We start from the raw sequence: 17720 nt of genomic DNA on the forward strand, positions 1-17720 counted from the left end.
AAAAATATACACAGTGTTGCTCAAAAGGAAAAGTAAATCTTCAACCCATTCAAACTAATTATTTAATACATCAGCTTATGACGGGTCAGCATCCTTACAGCAAAAATGTTACGCAAAATAAAGGGCCAATTAATAGTGCTCCAGCATTTTCATCTATGGGAGCTAACATTACTCTGCCTCCTGGCTATGGGCCATACTGTTTTTGAATCCATGGTTCGATTTGTCACAGAGCAGGAACACTGCATCCTCAACAGGGTGAAAACAGACAGTTTGCACAATTATACATTTTAGATCCCTCTGAAGCTGCAGAGGAAAGAATGCAAAATTTTGCCAACTCACTAATAAATTCAGAGCTTATGCAAACATTAAGTACATTTATGGCAAAATTCAATCCTTTTGCCGAGGCCTGTAAAATGTTGTATGAAGTTGAAAAAGAATAAGAAGAGGATGCCGCAAAAAATAGCAATGTTATTAAGGAAGTGTCCATGACAATAGTACAAGATCGCAAAAATGACCAAAGGCGCTATAACGCACAGAAATATAATGAGGTTGCTTTTATTTTTCAAAATGATAATGGAGAACAACCACTTGAAAGAGATCTTCTTATACATTGCAAAGCAGGTGAAGATTATACAAAGAAAACCCCCCCACAAAGAATTAGTGTCCTTGATGCTAATTTGGAACCCATGGTTTATCCATTGATATTCCCCTATGGGGATCAAAGCTGGGGAATTGACATACCACTGCAAAACAGACCACAAGCTTTATTAAATTTAGCAAACCAGTCACACAATCCTAGAGTTAGTCACTCAAATTCAATACTACGGTTACCGTCTTTCAATTAGAGAGGATTTTAACCCTTTCTTAAATGCAGGTCGCCTTACACAGCAATATATAGTGGATGCATATGTAAAAACAGAAACCAACAGACTCAATTATGTGTGTGAAAATCGGCCTAAATTGCGCATTGAAAAATACTCTGGAATAATGGCTCATTTACTTAATTAAGCCAATAAAGCAGGCCTGAGTCCTGGAAAAATGTATATTTTGCCTTCCTCAACAAAATTATCAAGATGCTATGGCAGTTTTTTTTACAATTACATGCAATCCAAAATGGGAAGAGATTGTAGATAACCTACAACATGGACAACCACATTTAGTTGCAAGAGTATTTAATCTAAAACTTAAAGCTCTAATTGATAACATCAGTAAAAAAACATATTTTTGGAGTCCCAAAAGCAATGGTCTACATGATAGAATTTCAAAAGAGAGGTTTATCATATGCTCACATACTTCTCATTTTTAAAGAAAGCTGTAAACCAAAAAATGAAGAGCTGATAGATAAAATTGTCTCTGCTGAAATCCCTAACATAGGAATCAGTCCTCGCTTACATGAAATTGTAACAAAGCATATGATTCATGGACCATGTGGAGCACTAAATCCTAATTCTCCATGTATGACCATTGACAAGTGCTGTAAGGATTTTCCAAAGGAATTCCAACCAAAAACTGTTGCTAACTGCAATGGCTATCCAAAGTACAATAGAAGAAATACGGGCCAAACTATAATTCTTAACGGAAAGAAAATTGATAACTCTTGGGTTGTACCATATAATCCTTACCTAGCATTGAAGTACAATTGAAACATTAATGTGGCAGTTTGCACATCAGTGAAAAGTGTCAAATACCTTTTCAAATATGTGTACAAAGGTCATGATTGTGCAAATATTGTCATTCAAGAACAAGGCAATTTGAATCAAGGTATGTCAGTGCTCCAGAAGCAGCATCCCATACCTTCCATAGATTAGCAGTGCATCTGGCTGAAGAACAATCAGTTTTTTTTTTAACCCAAATAACATTACCACAGCGGTACAGAGAGCTTTAAACCGTGATACTCAATTGACAGCTTGGTTCAAATTAAATCAGGAAAAAGAGGAAGCAAAGAATATATTATACATTCCTTTGCACTATGTGTTTGTTTCTCAAAATTGTTGTTGGAAATTACATCAACGCTGTGCAGAAAAATTATTGGACGAATATCTTCTCTCAATTTAACATCAGATACAGAGCGTTACTGTCTGCGTCTATTATTGCTGCATGTGGCAGGTGCAATATCGTTTGAAGATCTGAGGACGATACATGGAAATGTATATCCCACTTTCCAAGAGGCTGCAAAAGCAAAAGGACTTATTAATGATGATGATGTGTCGGAAAACACTTTGGAAGATGCTGTCCACTTCGCAATGCCTAAACGACTTAGGGAATTATTTGCATATATTTGTTTATTTGCATCATTAGAAAATATGAATGCCCTTATTTTAAAATTTTAGCAATATCTCATTGAAGATTTAGTACATAAACAACACAATGATGATTGCACAATATGTCGTAATATCGCACTTAATGAAAAAGCCAACATTTTGGTACTACATGGCAAAAGCTGTGAAGATTTGGGATTGCCTTCCACAATGTCAAATACTGATTTACTTTGGAATATATATGACAAGGAATTTCAAAAATACACAGGTGAAGAACTGGAAAAAACATTAAACAGAGAACAAACAACAGATTTAGAAAAAATTTGTTTGTAAGCAAAAATGACAAACTTAGCAACCATTGTTTTTTGTTAGATGGTCCAGGAGGTAGTGGTAAAACCTATCTTTACAGAAATTTTCGCAGCACAGTTCGTGGAGAAGGTAAAATTGCACTCCCTGTTGCCTCAACAGGTATAGCAGCAAATCTTCTTGAGGGTGGACGAACATACCAGTCTCAGTTCAAATTACCTGTTCCAATAGTTGAGAACTCAATATCAAATATGCATCTCAATTCTGCTGATGCTGAAAATGTTAGATCTACAGTACTCATTTGGGATAAGTGTACAATATTGCTCTTACCATGGTCGACAAACTGCTAAAAGAAATAATGGATAATCGCTTTGGAGGAAAAGTTTTATTATTTGATGGAGATTTTCAGCAAACACTTCGAGTGGTTTATCATGGTGATCAGACAAAAATTGCAGAAGCATGTATAAAGTATAATAAACTGTGGCAAAACTTCAAAATACTTAACATTACTAACAATATTCGTTCAGTTCACACTGAATTCAGCAATTGGTTGATCCATGTTGGCAATGATGATACACCACACATTGACGGTTAGCCCGAAGACATAATTGAAGTCCCTTCTAAAATTTTATGTACCGGAAATATTGTAAAAAATTCTATGGAGAGAGAATTTCAGTTGCTAATGTCTCAAAGATAACCCAAAAATGTATTCTTTGCCCAAAGATTTTTGATGTTGATGGCATAAATGAAGAGGCTAAACATTTTGGAAAGCAATACTGTGACATTCCTCAGCTCAAACTCAATTGATGACTCAACTGAGGAAGATATGCAGAACTATCCTTATTGAGTTTCTGAATGAGCTAACTCCAACAGGAATGCCAAGGCATAAGTTGAACCTTAAAAAGGGAGCAACAATTTCCAATTACATTAGCATTTGCAATGACCATTAATAAAGCTCAGGGTCAAACCTTAGAAAAAGTTAGCATTTACTTGCCAGAACCAGTATTCGGCCACGGTCAGTTATATGTTGCATGATCAAGAGTTAAAACTTTTTCAGATGTCGTCGTAAAAGTTTTAGATCGTCCTGAACAAGGCAAACTGTTGCCAAATTCAAACAGAATTGTCTATAAATAAATTTTATAGAAACGTTTCGATTTTATTTTAATTTTGAGTTTATGACAAAATATTTTTGACAAAAACAAAAATAAAACAAGAAATACAATGTGGTCAAATTCTCTTGATATTTAATATAGACTGTTCCTACTAATGTTTATGTACTATAGTTTTAGCGCCCATTATTGTAACGGGCTTAATGTCTATTTCAGCCTAACAAGTATATATTTTCAAGACATATATGTTTATATGTGTATATGTATATAAATATACACACACACAATAGAAAAAGTAAGGCAGCATCAACCTATAAACAATACTGTGGGTGCAAGCTCAAAAGGGCAAGCTTACCCCAAAATCCAGTTAAAAAAATAGAGCAGCACTCCAGGATAATGTGGAAAATAGTGGTTTATTCACCCATTGGTGACGCAACGTATAGGCTCCAACATGAAGCCTTTCTCAAGCATTGCTTGAGAAAGGCTTATAGAGTGCTGCTCTATTTTTTAGACTATACACACATATATATATATATATATATATATATATATATAATTAGTGTTGAGCAAGCATCGCTTTGCTCAGCACATTGCAGTGTTCGGCCGAATACTGTGTATGCTTGAGCACAATTGAACACATTGAAAATCAATGGGAGACCCGAGCATTAAACCAGGCACCCCCTGCTCTGAAGAAAAGAGGGTGTCTGGTTCACAGAATAAAGTTAGAAATTGATGGAAACACGACCGAAATGGTTTGAAAACAGCATGGGAAGGATGTCTGGATGCATCTGAGACCCTGTACACCTCCAGGAATACGTATAATAAAAAGAAAACTTTAAACCACATCACCTGTATAGAAGGGGTGAGGGTTATGGGGGGGAAGGAAAAAGGTTTAGGGAAAGAATTATTGCACTGTTTATATGGGTTTTATCTTTGTTTTCACTGCACATATCTGTGAAAAAAGAATATGACCTGTTATTTGATCCAATATGTACCTTTGAATGTAAATGTGCAAATTATATCAAAACCTAATAAAATGTATTTAAAAAAAGACTATGAAACCAATAGATGGCGCTGTTCATGAGTCATGAACAGCGCCATCTATTGGATTCATAGTCTTGTCATAAGACTATGAATCCAATAAATGGCTCTGTTCATGAGTAGTGTTGATCGCAAATATTCAAATTGCAAATTTTGTATTGCAAATTTTGTATTGCAAATTTTGTATTGCAAATTTTCCATGCAAAAATGGTGTTTCAGCTGAAAAATAATCAGGCTCAGCAAATTTGCATATGCCCATGATTATGCAAATGAGTTTACATGACAAAACTGTATAGAAAAGTTATTGAATATTATGTTAGGACATATGTCACCCTGATGATAATGATCTAGGTGCGCAGGTCCACCCATGCCATCCAACAGATATGAAGCAACTTTGAGGCTTACTGGCTCTCAGTCTCATAGTGCACAAGGCTGCCATTGTAAGGTGTGCTGACTGTATCTGTCTCATGGATAGATTGTTAGCTTGCACATACCCAGTTTTTGGCATATAGCCTTTGTGTGGTTGTCTATTGTATGTCATAGGTAATAGGAGTCCAAGATGCATCCAGATGTCTTCCCCATGCTGTTTCCAAACCATTTTGGTGGTGTTTCCATCAATTTCTAACCTTTTTCTGTAAATCAGACACCCTCTCCTCTTCAGAGCAGGGGGTGCCTGGTTTAATGCTTGTGTTCTCTTCTCCCATTTATTTCTTCCCAATGTGTTCGGCCAGAGCACCCGAGCACTTTGGTGCTCAATTAACACTAGCGGAAACAGTGTCATTTGGAATGTAACAATAGAAACATTTTTGGTTCTTGAACATGGAAAAAATGCATTTCTAGCAGTTCTTTTCTTATTGTTTCAGCGGTGGAAAGAAATAACTTGATGAGACTTGCACAGACTATACCTTTTACCCCAGTGCATCTCTTTGGTGAGCTCTAATTTTTCAACATATCACATTCTTTGGGACTGTTATATTGACTGGTTCAAGGATGTAATTTTTCTTTTGAAAATCTATGGTTCTTTGACTTCTGATATTTTGTGTTATTTGGTTTATTAATGTTTTCAGGATGAAAAAGTTTTAATTGGAGATCACTTTCTCAGTTTGAATGGGCAAATAAATTACTGGTAGCGACACAAGGTTAATACAGTTAATAATGAGACACAAATATAGACAAGACAAAAAAGTTGTTGTATAAACCCTGAGCAGCACCAGTCCTTTTCCGTATCCTGGATGCATGTAGACCAATCTAGGGATGATCTCAAATCCCTATAAAAATTTCCTAAGAAACGATAAAGGTGACAGCATCCTAGTGCAGCATGTAACCTTTCCACTCTAATAGGTGGTTTGGTCTTTGTCGCGTTCAGAACACACTAGCACCCTGCAAGTATTTAAAGGGGTTGTCTGGGCTTTTAATATTGATGACCTAGCCTCAGAATCAGATCGGCGAGGGTCCGACACCCGTACCCCCGCTAATCAGCTGTACGAGGAGACTGTGCGTGCAGTCTATGGCAAAGCAGCGGCAGAGCATGAAGAGATACGAGAGAAGGCACGTGCGCACTGCGCGCCGTCTCCTCGTACAGCTGTTTCAGATGTAGGACCACCCCGCATCTGATATTGATGACCTATACTGAAGATAGGTCATCAATACTAAAAGCCCGGACAACCCCTTTAAACATGCACTCACTTATATAGCGCCAACATATTCCACAACACTTTAAAGACATTATTGCTTGCTGTCTCCAATGAAGCTCACAATGTAAGTTGCCTATCACTATCTCTTTGGAGTGTGGGAGGAAACCTTAGGAAACACACACAAACACGGAGAGAACATGCAAACTCCATGCAGATGTTGTCCTTGGTTGGTTTAGAGCCCAGTGACTGCAAGGCATCAGTGTTAACCACTGAGCCACTGTGCTATGATATGCACACCTCTTATGTGGTATATAATAAAAGAGATATCATATAAAAGGTTATTGGATAATTGCCTCGTGGATTCTGTTGGGCAATGTGGGTTTAAATACTTGCATGGTGCAATTCTGTAGTGAGTTTGACAAAGACTGGGTCACCTGTTGGGGTAGAGAAATGCAGCTTTTTTCTGTGCGTCATAAGGCCTGTCCACATAACATTTTTAGCTCTGTTTTTAAAGCTTTTTGCGTGCAAATTCTTCTAAAAAGCTTCCCATGCTTTTCAATGGGCGGCAAAAAATGGTGTGGAAAAAAGAAGCAGCATGCTCTATCTGGGCGTGGAATCCGCACTGATTCGCCCATAGAAATGAATGGGAAGAGGAATAAAATAGAAAGCTGAAATAAAACTGCACCAAAAGCAAGCAGAAAATCAGCACAGATTTTAAAATCCATTGTGTGAACATGCCCTCAACCGCAATAAGGGTGATATTGTACACAGCTGTTTGTGGCAGTTTTTGATGCAGTTTTCTTTAGCTAAAACTAGAATTGGTGTAAAAGGGAGTGATAAATATACTTCTTTATTCTTCTGAATCCACCTCTGCCTTTGTGTGCATGAAAAACTGCCACAAAAAAAAAAAAAAAGGGGTGTGACACCACCCTAAAGGAAGTTATGCCCATAGCAACCAATCAGATTCCACCTTTCATTTTCCAAGGGAGCTGTGGAAAATGAAAGGTGGAATCTGATTGGTTGCTATGGGCAACTAAGCTAGTTCTACTTTACATCAGTTTATTAAATCTCCCCCATTATTTTATGACCTTGTATTCCATCTTTGCACTTACAGGGTGTGTGGCTTTTGAACCATCCATTGACCTGTCAGGGTGGCTGACAGATTTAGACCCATAGAGTGCTAGAAGGAAGGGTTGGTTCTGCTCTAGAGCACCTTGATGCTTCTGCTGCAGTGTGCCTCAATCTAGGAATTTTGGAAACTGATTATGGATAGAGATGAGTAAATTAATGAAAAGTTCGATTCGGCTGCTTCACTAAAGTTTACAAAAAAATCCACTTTGTGACAAATTACTTAATCACAAAGCGCATTTCTTTGTTAGTAGTGGGTGCAATGACAGGAAGTGGCAATTGCGCTGCTCCCCGTCATTGTACCCCTCAGATGCCATGTTCATAGATGATCACCGCATCGGATATAAATGAGAGTCTGCCTTGTGAGATCCAATGGCATTGCTATGGTCTATAAAGATATATAGCCTCCCTTCCCCAAAAAATCCACAATTTTCTATATATTAAAAAATAATAGTCATACATTTAGCAAATATGCCACTATGCAAGTATCAACTATTATCACTATACTGTTGCTGAAAAAAACAGTAAGCCCAGATAACACTGGCCAAATAATACCGTTAAACTGTGAACACAATTTATCATCACATAGTGACTGAATACCACCATACTATAGTGGCCTGGGCTTACTAGTGAAAGAGGTGGACAGGGAGCTAAAGGCTCTCTCCTTTGCCTTAGGCCTCATGCACACGACCGTTGTGTGCATCCGTGGCCGTTGTGCCGTTTTCCGTTTTTTTTCGCGGACCCATTGACTTTCAATGGGTTCGTGGAAAAATCGGAAAATGCACCGTTTTGCAGCCGAGGCCGTGATCCGTGTATCCTGTCCGTCAAAAAAATATGACCTGTCCTATTTTTTTGACGGACAACGGTTCACGGAACCATTCAAGTCAATGGGTCCGTGAAAGAACACGGATGCACACAAGATTGGCATCCGTGTCCGTGATCCGTGGCCGTAGGTTGCTTTCATACAGACGGATCCGAAGATCCGTCTGCATAAAAGCTTTTTCTGATCTAAGTTTTCACTTCGTGAAAACTCATTTCCGACAGTATATTCTAACACAGAAGCGTTCCCATGGTGATGGGGACGCTTCTAGTTAGAATACACTGCAAACTTTGTACAAGACTGCCCCCTGCTGCCTGGCAGCACCCGATCTCTTACAGGGGGATATGATAGCACAATTAACCCCTTCAGGTGCGGCACCTAAAGGGGTTAATTGTACTATCATATTCCCCTGTAAGAGATCAGGGCTGCCAGGCAGCAGGTGGCAGACCCCCCCACTCCCCAGTTTGAATATCGTCGGTGGCACAGTTTGCGCCCACCATCGCCCCCCCTCCCTCCCTCTATTGTAATAAATCGTTGGTGGCACAGTGTGCCCCCACCATCGCCCCCCCTCCCTCCCTCTATTGTATTAAATCGTTGGTGGCACAGTGTGCCCCCACCATCGCCCCCCCCTCCCTCCCTCTATTGTATTAAATCGCTGGTGGCACAGTGTGCCAACCACCATCGCCCCCCCCCCTCCCTCTATAGCAGTAACATTGGTGGCAGTGTGCGGCCTCCCATTCCCCCCCCCCCCCCATCATTGGTGGCAGCGGAGTTCCGATCGGAGTCCCAGTTTAATCGCTGGGGCTCCGATCGGTAACCATGGCAACCAGGAAGCTACTGCAGCCCTGGTTGCCATGGTTACTTAGCAATAGTACAACAGTATAAGATTCATACTTACCTGCTTGCTGCTGCGATGTCTGTGACCGGCCGGGAGCTCCTCCTACTGGTAAGTGACAGTTCTTTAGCAATGCGCCGCACAGACCTTTCACTTACCAGTAGGAGGAGCTCCCGGCCGGACAAAGACATCGGGGGGGGGGGGGGGGGAATGGGAGACCGCACACTGCCACCAATGTTACTGCTATAGAGGGAGGGGGGGGGGCGATGGTGGTTGGCACACTGTGCCACCAACGATTTAATACAATAGAGGGAGGGAGGGGGGGGCGATGGTGGGCGCACACTGTGCCACCAACGATTTAATAAAATAGAGGGAGGGAGGGGGGGGCAATGGGGGGCGCACACTGTGCCACCAACGATATTCAAACTGGGGAGGGGGGGGGGGCTGCCCCCTGCTGCCTGGCAGCCCTGATCTCTTACAGGGGAATATGATAGTACAATTAACCCCTTTAGGTGCCGCACCTGAAGGGGTTAATTGTGCTATCATATCCCCCTGTAAGAGATCGGGTGCTGCCAGGCAGCAGGGGGCAGTCTTGTACAAAGTTTGTAGTGTATTCTAACCTGAAGCGTCCCCATCACCATGGGAACGCCTCTATGTTAGAATATACTGTCGGATCTGAGGTTCACGAAGTAGCTCATATCCGACAGTATATTCTAACATAGAGGCGTTCCCATGGTGATGGGGACGCTTCAAGTTAAAATATACCATCGGATTGGAGAAAACTCCAATCCGATGGTATAAAAGAACTCCAGACTTTACATTGAAAGTCAATGGGGACGGATCCGTTTGAAATGGCACCATATTGTGTCAACATCAAACGGATCCGTCCCCATTGACTTGCATTGTAATTCAGGACGGATCCGTTTGGCTCCGCACGGCCAGGCGGACACCAAAACGACTTTTTTTTCATGTCCGTGGATCCTCCAAAAATCAAGGAAGACCCACGGACGAAAAAACGGTCACGGATCACGGACCCCGTTTTTGCGGACCGTGAAAAAAAACTGTCGTGTGCATGAGGCCTTAGCTGTCAGCTGGATCTCTTCCATCATCTAATTATCCCCAGGACTGTGACTGTGATGAGGGGACATCCTCTGCGTCTGGAGGAAAGAAGGTTTGTACACAAACATAGAAGAGGTTCTTTATGGTAAGAGCAGTTAGACTATGGAACTCTCTGCCTGAGGAGGTGGTGATGGTGAGTTCACTAAAGAGGGGCCTGGATGTAATTCTGGAGTGTAATTATATTACAGGTTATAGCTACTAGAGACGGGTCGTTGATCCAGGGAGTTATTCTGATTGCCTGATTGAAGTCGGGAACAAATTATTTTTCCCTAAGATGAGGAAAATTGGCATGAGTTTTTTTTTTGCCTTCCTCTAGATCAGCTTCTAAGGATAACAGTCTGAACTGGATGGACAGATGTCTTTTTCAGCCTTACAAATTGTTACTATGTTACTATGTATAACTGTTGAGGGTAATCTCAAAAAAAAAATTGGGGTCTACCATTATACAATCACACACATAATAATACAAAATCATTCAAAATACAATAGAAAATTTGAAAAAAATATGTCAGACTTGCCTTTACATGCATTACAGTAACTTCTTCTAGCACCTTTGTTTTACAGCTGGAGAAGAAGTTACCGTATATAGGCTCGAAGAGAGTTCACCAACCAGCTTGGGTAAAAGCATGTCCACCTGGTCTCAAAGAGGAATGGCAGCGATGCTTCAGGTCCTCTCTCCTGAAGAAATGGATGGGGGTCTTCGCAGAGCTCTAAAAGTAGTCTGTACATGGTCAGAACATGATGTCCTAGATCCTGGAGAGATCTTCATTGTCAAATCATTCCTTCCCGAAGTGGTGCAAACATGGCAGAAGGTTTTCCATGGGGACACTGTATTGCAGCTTTGCTTAAGGGTAATGTCATATTAATATATGTATACATTATAAAGATGCTTATATTTTTAGGGATATTTTAAGACATTGCAAAAACTATTGTTTTGCCCTTTGATGAGTTATATTAGGTAACATCTCACTTATCATAACGATATTACTTGAAAACTGGCCTTGTTCTCCTTAGCAACTAGCTTAGCTTCCATTTCCACTAATCCTCTATAATAAAATCCCTCTGTGCCTGCGATGTGTGCCGATGTTAAATGCGCATGTGCGGTGCGCTGGCCAATAGAATCGCAGCGCTCCGCACTGCCCACAGAATCGCGCCGGCTAGCAGGTCGGAGGGATGACAGAGGAATGGAGGATTTGGTGAGCGGGATCAAGGAGGACACTGCGGGAGCCGAGGTCAAGTAATCACTGCACGAAGGTGCGGAAGTGCACCTTGTGTGAAGTAATTAGCACCCGGGGGGGGGGGGGGGGGGCTGCCACCAGTCACAGTGCCATCAGTCTCAGCCACCAGTCAGTGCCAGTCGTCTCAGCCATCAGTAAGTGCCACCAGTCACCGTGCCAGCAGTCTCAGCCACCAGTATGGGCATTTTCACATGTGCCGATGCCCATGATGTTTTTTTTTATTTTTATTGTTTAAGTATTTTTATTTTAAGGAAAGGGGGGTGATTTGAAATTATTTTTTTTGTAAAAACTGAAAGGGAAAATGTATGTGATCAGCCTTATGGCTGATCGCATTCATGTGCTGCTGGTCTCTGCTATTTAAAATAGCAGAAACCCGGTGGCTATGGCGCCCGCTGCACGTGGAAGCGGGCGCCATGTTTGCGGACCGTACTTCCTCCGTACTTATACGGCGGAGGTCCTTAAGGGGTTAAAACCTCATTTTTCTCAGCAATACGGGCACATGTGAACATGGGACCAACACAGATACATATCTTCATATCTCCGATGACACATGCCCTGTAAAGTTGTTGTCCCACCACCTGTGTTGGTGTGCAAAGTCATGTTTAACACACTGCTATAGCGATGTTAGTACAGTCTTTCCTCTACCTTATGCACTGGACAGTTTTCCCCACCACCTCCTGGAAATCGGACACTAGCTGTGTGTGGTGCCAGGACTGCATTATCAGACACAGCCCTGCCATCCAGTCACACAATAAGGGGGTGGGCCTACTAGGAAATGGGGAAGGCTTCTAAAAGGTTTGTGTCCAGCTGTGGAAGAATGAGGGGGTTGCCCTCCTCGCATCACAAGCCACTGTCTCCCAGATGCAGATGCCATGAGTTTGGCAAGTACACTGTATACTCACACTTACCAACTTAAAAAAAAAAGTGCCATAAATTAAAGACCATTATGGGGAACTTTTTGCATCATTCTCAGAATCGTATTACAGCTCAGTACTATTTACATGTGGTATGGAAAATATGTTAAAGGAAAATTAGACCATGCTCCATCAGATGCTGTATGGGTGCTGTGCTTTATTCCCGCCCCCCCAACCCGCATAAAAGTTTGAAGACTGAAAAATGACATCCTTGTTGTATACAGATCTGTGTGACATCTCCATGCACATATTACTTTGACTACTAAACTTCTGAGAAGAAGATTTCATTTTGAAACATGAACTTACATGGAGCATTATATACAGCATAATAGATATCTTGTTATTTTAGAATCGGTGGGGTGGGATGCTGCAGGCACAATCTGGACAGACAACAAATGGGTCCACTGTATTGTAATAGGTCATACACTGATATCTTAAAGGGTTTTCTGCTTTGACAGTTCCTAATTTTTTTTTAAGAACAGGGCACATATCTAACTGCCATGTTGCAATGTTTTTCCCTACCAGTGATTTGCTGTAACTTGTGGGAAAACCTAGCAGAAAGTGTTTAGTTTTCCTACAGCTCCTTCACAGAGGAGAATAAGCTTTACACATTGGCTGCTGAAATCAATGAGTTGTCTTTGTAACACAGGACAGGTCCTCCAGAGCTAGAGATGTTCTTTGCAACTACTCTCATCTCTGGACAAAAAAACTGTGTATAAGAAAATGGGTTTTCTAAACTGGACAACCCCTTTTATGCCACTTTTGCTCTCAAAATCAATATTAAAAGGGGTTGTCTGAGACTAACCAAAAACTTACTTTGTGGAGATGAGCAAAGTTTTAAAAAATTCGATTTGGCAGCTTTGTTAAAATCCCATTCAGCCTATCAATCAATGGGACTATTTCTAATGACTGAAGTGCACCCATCTAACGGCCATTAAAAATGGTAATACTGTAGAACAATATGGCCTTTTGGGTTTTAAAAAAAAAATTCACTCACCTCATCCACTTGCTAGTGCAGAGGCAGTCTTTTCCTTTCTTGATTGAAAAAGACCTGCTGAAGGACCTGCTCTGAGCCAGTTGACGTCACTGCGCTCCTAGCATGATCATGTTGTGACGTCATCAGATGTAGTCAGTGATGACGTCATCATGTGATCACGCTGGAAACGTGCGGTGATGTCATCATGCTCAGCGCAGGTCCTTCGGCAGGTCTTTTTCAATCATAAAAGGTGTGGACTGCCTCTGTGCGTTCTTTCGAAGACAACTCCAGCCACCATTTAAGGAAAAGTGATTTGTTACCACGAAGCGCATGGAAATTTGGCTTAGTTTAGAATCAAATTTTTCCTAAAATTTGGATGGAATTTCACTGCAGATGCTTTGCTCAAGACTACTTGTCACAGCCAGACCAGAAGTTTAACATGCAGTCTGCATGCATGTCAACACTGCTGGCCAATCAATGGTCTCAGGTGTGATGTGTGCAGGAACGGCAACCAGTCGCAGACAACCCCTTTAACTCTTGTTTATATATTTTCTTATTTCCCATGGGCTTATCTTTATTCTCACTTGTTTTCCTCCAGTACTGGGTTAATAAACAATTATTATTTTCAGACTTCTTGAGGTTGTAAATGAATGGTAGATGCTACAAATTAACAGCTATAAATACTTACTGTATTTGGTACACAATGAAAGCAGCAGTGGAATTTCTGGAGGCATAATATTTCATGTCATATGGGTGCCCTGGTTTTCATCTTCAACAAGTGGGAGTCCTAATTACGCTACTAATTGCTGTCATTCTATAGGGTTTTGCCAGCTGCTTTGCATGCATTCCTTCTTTCCCAAGTTGAATCATGCAGGCAGCTCCAGCCAGTACTGTGCACCGCAGGTGCAATCCCTGGGTCTGTATCCGGGCAAGAAGTGATACAAGAATAGCGAAAGGTTTCATCTAGACAAAAAGACTAATGAAAACCATTAAAGTTAATATGCATGCTTTCCATCATATAGGAGATTCAGCAACAGAGGGCTGCACAGAAGTTGATTTTCACATTCAATCAATTGAAACCGCACAGTATTCCCTACAAGCTGAGGTAAAATTTCACCCGTAATTATAATAGACTAAGTTACAGCTTATTTATACTTTGGTCATTTTAATTTGTACATGGTGACACCAGGACACCTAGATTTTGGTATCAATGGCGGCTGTAATATAACATTAACTGGTAATGGAAACATGAACACTCAGTTACTGTACATGTAAACCATTCAGGTCTGGTTATTTTCAGTGTATATTTTTTAACATTTGGTGCTACAATTTTTTTGAAATTTCATGCAATATCACCAGTACAGCCTTACAATTAAATAATATTTTGCCTAGATGTCAACTATTAGGTTACATATGGATACATTAGATTTTTTTTAATGAATTTTTTATGAAGCTCAATAATAATAAAAAGTGTTCATTTGTATGTGCAAGCTCCCCCTAGTGGTGGCCAGAATTTTCATTTACTAATAATTATGTGTTTTAAGTTTGGCTCCAAATCCCTTACAGACTTGGTCAAATGACACTGACTATATCAGAGAAACAAAAGACTCAGCATGTTGTTCCACCTGCTGATTGTTAGGCTGATGGCCTGTGTCTGTGACTGTCCTGCTGGCGCAGGCATCACTCTACTCTTTATTTCTATATATTGGGACTAGTGCTCGTGAATGTTCAGCACTGTTGTTAATCCTTCCTTTTTGCTCCCTGTCCAGTTTCTCATTAAGGTGCTGATCAGTAGAGATGACCTTGTAATTTGCCCGGCGGTCGTTTTGGGGCAAACTTTGCGATTAGCCGAACGTGCGAACATATGGCAATGTCCGCCGGTGCCATATTCTTTTGCATTGCGACGAACTTTGACCCATGACACATACAGGACAACCAATTGAGACGTTTCAGCACATGGACACACCCCCTACCCTATAAATAAACCCTATCTGGCAGCCATTTTATATTCACTCTTTTGCCAGTGTAGGGAGAGGTTGCTGTGTGGAGCAGGGAAGACTGTTAGGGACACCAAACGCTAGCTAATAGGGCCACTCAAGTCCTTTTAAGGACTGGTATAGGTGTGCTATCGATAGGTGTGACATACTGAGGGGTGTGATATACTTATACTTTCTAACATAGAAATTATAGTGCAGTTGTATTGTGCAGCAGTTGTGTTCGATTCTGCTGCGATACTGCAGCTATACAGAGGGACAAATGCTATTGGAATAACTAAATGCAACTGGTGTGATCTACCAGTTGCGCCCCCAAAAAACTTATTGAGGCAGGGGTGTGATATACCTATAATTATACTTTCTACATAGTGCATTTGTATTGTGCAGCAGTTGTGTGCAGTTCTGCTGCGATACCGCAGATATACAGAGGGACAAACGCTATTGGAACAGCTAATTGCAACTGGTGTGAGATACCAGTTGCCCCCCAAAAAACTGATATGGGGTTCTATATACTTGTTTCCACAAAATACTGATACAGGGTATTGCTATACCGGCTTCCACCAAATATTGATTAACGGGTTTGATATACCTGCTTCCAGCAAATACTCATTATTCGGTTCTATATACCTGTTTCCACAAAATACTGATATAGGGTATTGATATACCGGCTTTCACCAAATATTGATTGAAGCCTGCGATACACCAGCTTCCACCAAATATTGATTAAGGGGTTTGATATACCAGCTTCCAGCAAATACTCATTATTGGGTTCTATATACCTGTTTCCACAAAATACTTAGAGGGGATTGCTATACCGGCTTCCACGAAATATTGATTAAGGCCTGCAATACACCAGCTTCCACAAATATTGCTCTTCTATAGGAACATTGTCACGGGATCATTTTAAAAATGACAGGCAGAGGAAGAGGTAGGCCATTCCGCAGGGGTGGTAGGGGTCGGGCAGGTGCAACAGGCCAGAGCCGAAGTGGGAAGTTGGACAAGGTGCGTGCGATTACATTAAAGGATGCACCAGAGTTGGTTGAGTGGCTCACTCAGCCTTACGCTTCTGCACCCTCCTCATCCTCTGTATCAGCACCCTCCTCACTCCCTGCTGTGTGCACCCCAAAGACACCACCACCACCACCACCACCATAGCCCCTCCACTCGAGTCAGAGGAATTATTTCCCCATCCATTGCTAGACCTTACCGATGCGCAGCCATTCTTGGCATCGGATGAGGAAGAGGAGGTAGCAACGGCCGCCACCCTGCGGTCTGATGACAGTACCCAGATCAGCCCAAGGAGGGTGGTCCCCGCTGTTGCTGCCTACTCCGAGATATCTAATGTCAGTGGTGGTGAAGGTGACGATGATAACGTGTCAATAGACGCCACGTGGATGCCCACAAAAGAGGAAGAGGAGGGGAGTTCAGAGGGAGAGATGGAGCAGCAGATATGGAGGAAAAGCAGGCAGAACTCGCAGTGCACAGGAGACAAAAAGCAGACTGCAAATGTACCTGGAGCGAGCCATCCACCATGCACGGTGATATCTGGCGCTCCCAGGGCACCAGCACATGGCTCCGCAGTGTGGGCCCAGTGGGAGCAACACTGTCAAAACCCGCATAGCCACACTCCCGGCACTCCACGTACTGCCTCTTCTCCTTCTTCTCTCTCCTCCTATTTGTCCTCCACTCCATCTTCCACCATGCCGTCATCATGTTCATCTGGCAAAAGGCAGGCTTCCGTGGCCCAAATGTTCGAACTTAAAAAGTACATGATGCCGGAGAACCCTCTTGCCCAACGGCTGACCATCGGCTTGTCGGAACTGCCAGCCCACCAACTACTGCCATATAAACTGGTGGACTTGGAGACCTTTAGCAGATTTGTGGCCATTAACACACCACAATGGAAGGTCCCCAGAAGGAAATATTTCTCCCAGAAGGGCATCCCAGAGCTATATGGCCATGTTCAGCGGGAAGTGAATGTATCTCTCGCACACAGTGTCCGTGCCAAGATACATCTGACCACAGACACGTGGTCTAGCAAACACAGGCAGGGAAGGTACATAACCTTTACTGCCCACTGGGTGAACCTTCTGACGGCTGTCAAGCATGCAACCCGTGGCACCCGTTTGGATTTGGTGTTACCGCCACGGATTGCATGCAGGCTTGCCTCTTCTTCTCCTCTTCCTCCTCCTCCATCTCCTCCTTGGCTGACTCCTCCTTTTCCACTGCTACCGCCTCTTCTGCTGCACCCCAAAGCTCCCCAGAACCTATTTGACGTGCCAGGTGAGACGTTGCCTTGCTGTGCTGTGGCTGTTGTGCCTGGAAGCCAAGAGCCACACCAGTCCTGT

The 17720-nt window shown here is 42.0% G+C and overlaps 1 protein-coding gene across 2 annotated transcripts in view; it reads left to right on the forward strand.

The window, feature by feature from the left end:
- The window catches only part of TRPM6 (transient receptor potential cation channel subfamily M member 6), a 220812-nt gene that overhangs the window by 171779 nt on the left and 31313 nt on the right, over positions 1 to 17720 (forward strand). For both annotated transcript variants that reach the window (XM_044287801.1, XM_044287808.1), the window contains 3 exons: positions 5578 to 5643; positions 10815 to 11101; positions 14401 to 14483. In XM_044287801.1, the coding sequence (XP_044143736.1) occupies positions 5578 to 5643; positions 10815 to 11101; positions 14401 to 14483 (436 nt within the window). The remainder of the gene's footprint in view (positions 1 to 5577; positions 5644 to 10814; positions 11102 to 14400; positions 14484 to 17720) is intronic.

The sequence above is a fragment of the Bufo gargarizans genome, chromosome 1 (genome assembly GCF_014858855.1).
Source record: "Bufo gargarizans isolate SCDJY-AF-19 chromosome 1, ASM1485885v1, whole genome shotgun sequence".
Lineage (NCBI taxonomy): Eukaryota > Metazoa > Chordata > Amphibia > Anura > Bufonidae > Bufo > Bufo gargarizans.